Here is a 7,464-nt window from a genome sequence, read left to right on the forward strand (position 1 = left end):
AAAAAAAAAAAAAAAAAAAAAAAAAAAAAAAGGATTGATTTCTTTATCAGTGTTTCATGGAAGATAGATTGATATATATATTTTAAAAGATTTATGTACTTATTTTGTGTATAGGAGTACACTGTAGCTGTGTTCAGACACACCAGAAGAGGGCATTAGATCCCATTACAGATGGTTGTGAGCCACCATGTGGCTGCTGGGAATTGAGCTCAGAGCCTCTGGAAGAGCAGTCAATGCTTTTAACCACCAATCCATGTCTCCAGCCTCCCTATATTAATATTTTATTATCAGTTTTTCTTGCTATATTCTGTTTCATTATAAGCAAGGGGGTGGTAGGAACAGCTCAGCTTTGTGTGCCTGTGTGTGTTTGTACCCATATTTAAAGTGTATGTTTGCTGCCGGGCAGTGGTGGTGCACGCCTTTAATCCCAGCACTTGGGAGGCAGAGGCAGGCAGATTTCTGAGTTCGAGGCCAGCCTGGTCTATGAAGTGAGTTCCAGGACAGCCAGGGCTACACAGAGAAACCCTGTCTCAAAAACAAAACAAACAAAAAAAAAAACAAAAAAACAAAAAAACAAAGTGTATGTTTGCACCTCTCTGAGTCTCTTTGGCAGTATCTGCAGGTGTCTGTGCAGGACATAGACCAAAGCTGGTAGCTCGGGAGTTACAGCTCGCCCACGCTAGTAGTCTGTTTAACCCAGTTATTGTTCTTGTCCTTGTTGCTGTTGTTGTTATTTTGGTTTTTCCGAAACAGGGTTTTTCTGTGTAGCCCCAGCTGTCCTGGAATTCACTCTATGACTGGGCTGGCCTCAAACTCCGAGGTCAGCCTCCCTCTGCCTCCTGCATGCTGCGATTAAAGATGTGTGCCATCACTGCCCCACTTACCCCTGTTATTTTTAAAGTTGTTTTAAATTAGTTGAAAACATTTAAAAATCAAGATATTTTACATAAATATCTTAACATTTTAAACTTTTCTCAGCAGTTGAAATAATGTAGCAAACGCTTCCCACATTGTGCTTCTGGTCCCTCCATTCTAGTGATGGTGCTTCCATTTCAGGAGAACCAGCACGTGAGGGTTAGCCTATATTATATTTCTGTGCTTTGGTGTCCAACTGAATGATAGTCATTAATTTCAACATAGATAACTCTTGGTTTTTACCAAAAAAAGAACAAATTAATTTCTTTTACCACTGAGTCTGTGTTAAAATTCTTCAACGCAAAATAGACTAACGATTACCTGGGTATCAGAGAGAGGAGGAGGGAACAAATGAGTGACAGCTGCTAAATACAAGGGTTGGGGGTGGTGACAAACATGCCCCCAAATTAGGGTGTAGCATTGTATGTAGTGAACTTTATACCTGTAGATTGTATCTCAGTATTAAAATGGTGTTAAAACTGTCAGAACGAGGGTTGTGTTTTCATCTGAGCGGCTCATCATCATCTGAGAGTAAATGTGTGAGTCTGCTGCTTTACCTGTAGAAAACTGGGGCCTGGTGGTGGTGGCTCATACCTTTAATCTTAGCACACAGGAGACAGACTCGCAGATCTCTGTGAGTTCAAGACCAGCCTGGTCTAACTGTTCTAGGACAGTTAGGACGACTTCCTGGACTACTAAGAAAAACCCTGGTTGCGGGTTGGGGGGGGAGGTTGGTTGAAAACTGGAGTTCTACATAAGTGGATGCTGACATCTAGTGGACAATGTTAAGTACTGTTGGCAGAAAAATGAAATTACAGAAAAGATTAGAATTAAGCTTGAGAAAAGCAGAATTCTGGTGGTATGTGCCTGTAATCCCAGAAGAGTTCAGGGATGAAGGCAGAAAAGTTAGGAGTTCAAGGCCAGTCTTTCCCACATAGCAAGTTGGAGACCAGTCTTTACACTGGGACAAAACAACAAAACCGGTTTGTAATCCCTCCCATTTTACCTTTCATTTTCTTTTGAGGCCAGTTAGATCCTGTGCAAAAGAGTCATTTACACTTGAGATTTTGCCTTCCTGTGGAGAATATCCCATTGGATAATTTGATAGAAAAGTTCTTTGGAGTTGTTGGGGGAAACTGCCCATGTTAGTAGGCTTCAGCAGGAAAATGACATGTTCCTGTTACAGTGCGGGGAGTTCTGGGGAAGGGACCTAATGTAGAAATTAGAAGATCATTCTTGAATTTTCTTTTTTCAATTAGGCTTTCTCCTGTTTCTCAGAGGATTTATCAATTATGCAAAAGTTCGGAAGATGCCAGAAACTTTCTCAAATCTCCCCAGGACCAGAGTTCTCTTTATTTATTAAAGGTATTGGAGGAGGTGGGGGACTGTGTTCGTTTGCTGTTATGATAATGAGATGTGTTGCAGAGTTTAGAGTGAGACTCTGATAGGGTACATAAATTGTAAAGAGGCCATAAAAAAAGACCTGGCTTTCCCCATTTTTTTATTGGAGGGGTGGTGAGGGCAAAGGGGAAGAAGAGAAGTATTTTGGAACATACAGGCAAGGATCTCAGTTCTCAGTAGTAATGGGGGTTGGGGGTAAGGTATTGATGGCATGATTGAGCCCATCAGGCCGCCTCCTTCCCTGTTCTCACAGAGTCCCAGAATGCCCTGAGGGAAGCCAGCAGGTACATCAGGAATAGGCCCTCCTGCTTGCACTACTGACAAGCCTACTAAGATATCCATCTCTTAAAATTAGTCCTTGGACCTCTCTTGCTGCCTGGTTTCAGGTTCATACCCAGATTTAATCACTCTGGTAGAGAGGAAGCTCAGATCCAAGGGAAGGAGAGAGACCTTTCTTTTACCAGAACTAAGCCCTGAACTGATTCACACAGTTTTCCCCAGTGGCTAACTCCTGTCTTACCAGCAGCTACCTGAAGGGTAAGAGAGCTTGAATACAGCAGAGTCCTGACAAGGCAGGCTATGCCTTTACAGACTTCACTCTTTGTCCTTTGGACTTTTGAGATTGTATATTTGGTAAAATAAAACCTTGAGCACCACTTAAAAGCCAGTCCAATTGAAGGCCCAAAAAGGGCCTTGCAATAGCTGTGTGCAGCAGTTGTCACACACCTTAAACGACAGTAGAACTTAATTTGTGGATGTTGATCATGTGTAGGAGAACTTGAGTCTCCTGGGGTGTAGTGCAGAGCAGTAGCAGACAGCAGCTCAGCTCAACTCCGCCTTCCCCGTTGCAAACAGAACTATCGTAGAGGCATTTGGTAGGAGCTGTGAATTTCCCAGGGTCCTGAGATCATCCTCTGTCATTGTCTTCATTTTTTTATTTAGAATGATATTTGACAGTCTTGGGAGTATAGTGAGGTATACTAGGTTTGACTCTTCCTTGAAAAGGGAAGGGAGGGAAAAGGAAAAGCATGGAAGGTTTGAGTGTCCTGCAGGATTGCATACTTTGTTCATCTTCTAGTACACAACAGATAGTAGCCAAGACAGGGACTGCATTAACACTCTATTTTCCAAAGTTAGGGATCTGGTGGTTTCTCTGTATAGCCCTGGCTGTCCTGGAACTCACTTCGTAGACCAGGCTGGCCTCGAACTCAGAAATCCGCCCACCTCTGCCTCCCAAGTGCTGGGATTAAAGGTATGCACCACTACTGCCTGGCCAGGATTATGTTCTGTAGCTTTGATTTTTCTAAAAATTTTGGAACATTTCTGAGTGGTCTACATTGAAAGTCATGAATCTGCTAGGCCACGATTTGCATCACCAGTCTTGAGAACACTGCTGTGGGAACTGGTCAGGGAATACTTTGAGCAGGCTTTCTGTGGTGTGCTTTAAAGGTTGTCAGAAACCTGCACACAAGTAAATGAGTGGCCCTGTCTGAGGGCACCAGAACATTTATTTGCTTTCTGCCCAGCCTTGTGTGGTAGTTGCTATGAAATCACTCAGATGTGCCCAGAGAGTCTTGAGCCCAGGTGAAGGGACTGGGATTTGAAAGTAGTGTTTACAAATCTAATTGCTTCCTTACCAATTAACTCTCAGAATCCCTTGGAGGGAAATAGTAAGATTCTGTAGGCGTGAGTGACCTTTGCTCATTGAAAAGACTAAAACCTCTTTATCCAGATCCACATGTAGAATATTGGCTTTCTTTAGTCAGCAGATACTTTGGTTAGAAGATACAGTAAAACCTCATTGTGTGAAGTATTATGGTATTACTTCATTGAATCTGACCACCTTTTGTGGTTGATATTCCTAGTTAAAAGCAAGCTGTATAGGCTTCCCTGTGCCAGAAAGACCGTAGGTAGTGAATTTCAGAAGTAACTCCATAGAGAAGGTAACTCCTGCACCTTTCATTCTGAAATGAACTTAGTGTGTACAGAGGGTGTTGGAATAGAGGCAGCTCTTACCTGGCATAGTGGCAATCAGGCAGATCTCTGTGACCAGTGTACATAGTTCCAGGACAGCCAGGGCTATAGAGAGAGACTCTGTCCAAAAATACAAAACTCAAAGAGTAGAGACTTCTTTAGGCTATCCAAAATGCAGGACAAACAAGATGAATTGTGTACAGAACTGCAATCATAGTATGTTAGCTAGTTTTATGTCAGTTTGGCACAAGCTAGAGTTGGGGAAAAGGAACCTCAATTAAGAAGCTACTCCCCTCCACATTGGCTTATGGGCAACAAAAACAACTGTGGAGTGATCCCAGCAGACTCGTCTGTGGAGTCTGAAGAGATGCTTTTGCAGATCCGGTTTTAGTTTCCAGCACTTAAAGTTTTCCTCCCATGTTATTTCTATGAGAATTATACTAGTGTGTATGTACGGAGCTGGGGATTTGGCTCAGTGATATACATCTGCTTAGCATTCAATGCCCTAAGTTCATTACTCGGCACAGGGCAGGAACACACGTAGACACAGATATCATTGTAAAAGTATACTTTTCTGTCATAATACTTTTTAAAAGTTGGTTATGAATTGCATATATTCTGAAAAATATGCTTCCCAGATACCTTGGTTCTTTTTTTTTCCCAAAAAGTTTTTTAAAGATAGATTTATTTATTTATTTATTTATTTATGTATATAAGTACACTGTAGCTGTCTTCAGATACACCAGAAGAGGGCATTGGATCCCATTACAGATGATTGTGAGCCACCATGTGGTTGCTGGGATTTGAAGTCAGCAGTCAGTGCTCTTAACTGCTGAGCTATCTCTCCAGCCCCCTTATTGGATTTTAAGAGAGAGCATACTGGGACTGAAAAGTTAGTCAGGGGTTAAGAGCACCGGCTGCTCCTCCAGAAGACCTGGGTTCAGTTTCCCAGAAACCACATGGTGGTCAAAACCATCTTTAACTCCAGTTTCAGAGGATCCAATGTCCTCTTATGATCTCTGAAGGTACTGTACACATGCAGTGCACAGACATACATGCAGACAAAATACTCATACACATAAAACAAATCTTTAGAGAAGAGCATGCCAGTTATTTGCAGTGGGAGGGGGGCTTGATGTTAAGAACTGAAAATTGACTTTATTGGCTGCTATGATGTCCATGTATAGTAATCTTCAAATTCTGTTGAAATGCAGCATGGATGTTCCCAAACCTCTTTCCTTCTGTGACTATACCCTGCTCTTAGCCAACATAACAGGCTAACTAGAGTTTGACTGCTCAGTGTCCTTCTCTGGCAGATGTTTTCTGGCAAAGGCTTCCTGCACTGAAGAAGTCCCTGGAGAAGTGAGAGCACCTGCAGGAAGTGAATCAGCACCAGAATGGAGGAACAGTCACCTGCTTTAAAAAATAAAGTACTGTTGAAAAAGATCATTTCTCTCTATTTGTTCCTAGGTGTAAAATGTTAATAGTTAATGCAGAATTCTGTAATCATCGAATCATTAGTGGTTAATGTTTGAAAAAGCTCTTGCAATCAAGTCTGTGATGTATTATTAATAATGCCTTATATATTGTTTGTAGTCATTTTAAATAGCATGAGCCATGTCCCTGTAGTCAGTAGGGGGCAATCTTGCTTTATTCATCCTCCATCTCAAAGCAGATTTGAAATTACAGATTAGTGTAAGCTATGTATAAGGCTGGCTATTTGAAAGGGGTTTTCTCAAAAGTCAAAACTTTGGTTATGACTGCATTTCTGCACATAATCCATATTTCCTGTTCAAATTAATCTAGAAATATGTTTAATTGTACTGTGTGTGAACATCTGGAAGCAAAACCATAGTGCAGAGTTCATTGTAGTGTTAACAAAAATGTTCTCAATTGGTAAATAAGCATTAATTTCCATAGTCTATATTCAGAAATTACCTTTTCATTCTGTAGTTCTGTGTAGTTCATATAAAATGGAAAGGGCAAAGATGGATTCAGATTAAATATTAAATATTATTCTAGAAACTGGATAGAATTTCAGAGGGTCAGGAGCAAAGAATTAGTTTGGAACTTTTGAGAGGATCCCTAACATTCTGTCCTCCTTGCTTTTACAACTGTTGTAACTGTAGGATGATGTGCTTGCTGCCCAAGTGCTAGTTCACTTTGGTTGCTATATTAAACTGTAAATATAATAGAACATTAATAAATGTCTCTTGTGTAGCACCTTTGACTGTAGATTAATATTATTTTGGAGTTTACATTTGCTGATTATGAAAACATTTTCTAATCTTACACAGTAATCCAGAGTATATTCTAAAAATTAAAACCTTATGTGTCTTAGGGGTTTATTGCTGTGGTAATATGCCATGACCAAGCCAGGTCTGGTGGTGCACACCTTTAATCCCAGCACTCAGAAGACAGAGGAGGTGAATCGTTGAGTTAAGGCCAGCCAGAGCTACGTAGAGAAACCTTGTTTCAACACACACACACACTCCACTATGATCAAAAGCAGCTTGTAAAGGGTTTATATCTGTTTAGAGTTCCACAGCACAGTCCATCACTGAGGGAAGTGCAGTAGGGACGCCCAAGGCAGGAACTGGAGCAGAGGCCATGGAAGTGTGCTGCTTGTGCTTTGTTTCTCATGGCTTGCTGTCTTACAGTTCCCAGGACCACCTGCCTAGGGGTGGCACCACCTACAGTGAACTGGGCCATCCAACATCTGTTTTAAATCAAGAAAATTCACTACAGGCTTCCCCACAAGCCAATCCGGAGCTGGGGTATCTTCTCAATTGAGGTTTCTTCTTCTTGTTTTATGTCAAACTGACATAAAACTATCCAGCACACTGTGGTTGCACTTCTGCACACAACTCATTTCACAATTCACAAATAGGAACAGAAATTTCATATCCCACTCAGTATGTTCCTACAAATTGTCTCTGCAAATGACCATGGACCAAAATAGGAGGAGCATGGAAATCCTGCAGAAACTGCTGTGAAACACCCAGTAGGCTTCATTGTGTAGCCACAACAATAAAAAGGCTTGGACCATTGACCCCTTCCCTCCGTTCAGCACAGCCCGAGACAGAAGGATCCTCATTCCTCCATGGTTTTATTCCTGTTTGCTTGTCTAGAGACCAGTGGTTGTTAAATCAGTCATTTGATTTTTCCCATATT

At 41.4% G+C, this 7,464-nt stretch overlaps 1 protein-coding gene across 2 annotated transcripts in view; it reads left to right on the forward strand.

Annotated features, from left to right (window-relative positions):
* The window catches only part of Ndfip1 (Nedd4 family interacting protein 1), a 46,526-nt gene extending 40,013 nt beyond the window's left edge, over positions 1-6,513 (forward strand). Inside the window, exons 7-8 of one of the 2 annotated variants that reach the window (XM_031365543.1) lie at positions 2,175-2,280; positions 5,607-6,513. In XM_031365543.1, coding sequence (XP_031221403.1) covers positions 2,175-2,278 — 104 coding nt within the window. In that variant the 3' untranslated portion in view covers positions 2,279-2,280; positions 5,607-6,513. Of the gene's footprint in view, positions 1-2,174; positions 2,286-5,606 lie in introns of those variants that run through there. The other variant, XM_031365544.1, reaches the window with a different exon arrangement.
* The last annotated feature ends 951 nt before the right edge of the window (positions 6,514-7,464 follow it).

Source organism: Mastomys coucha, unplaced genomic scaffold (assembly GCF_008632895.1).
Source record: "Mastomys coucha isolate ucsf_1 unplaced genomic scaffold, UCSF_Mcou_1 pScaffold13, whole genome shotgun sequence".
In the NCBI taxonomy this organism is placed as follows: Eukaryota; Metazoa; Chordata; class Mammalia; order Rodentia; family Muridae; genus Mastomys; species Mastomys coucha.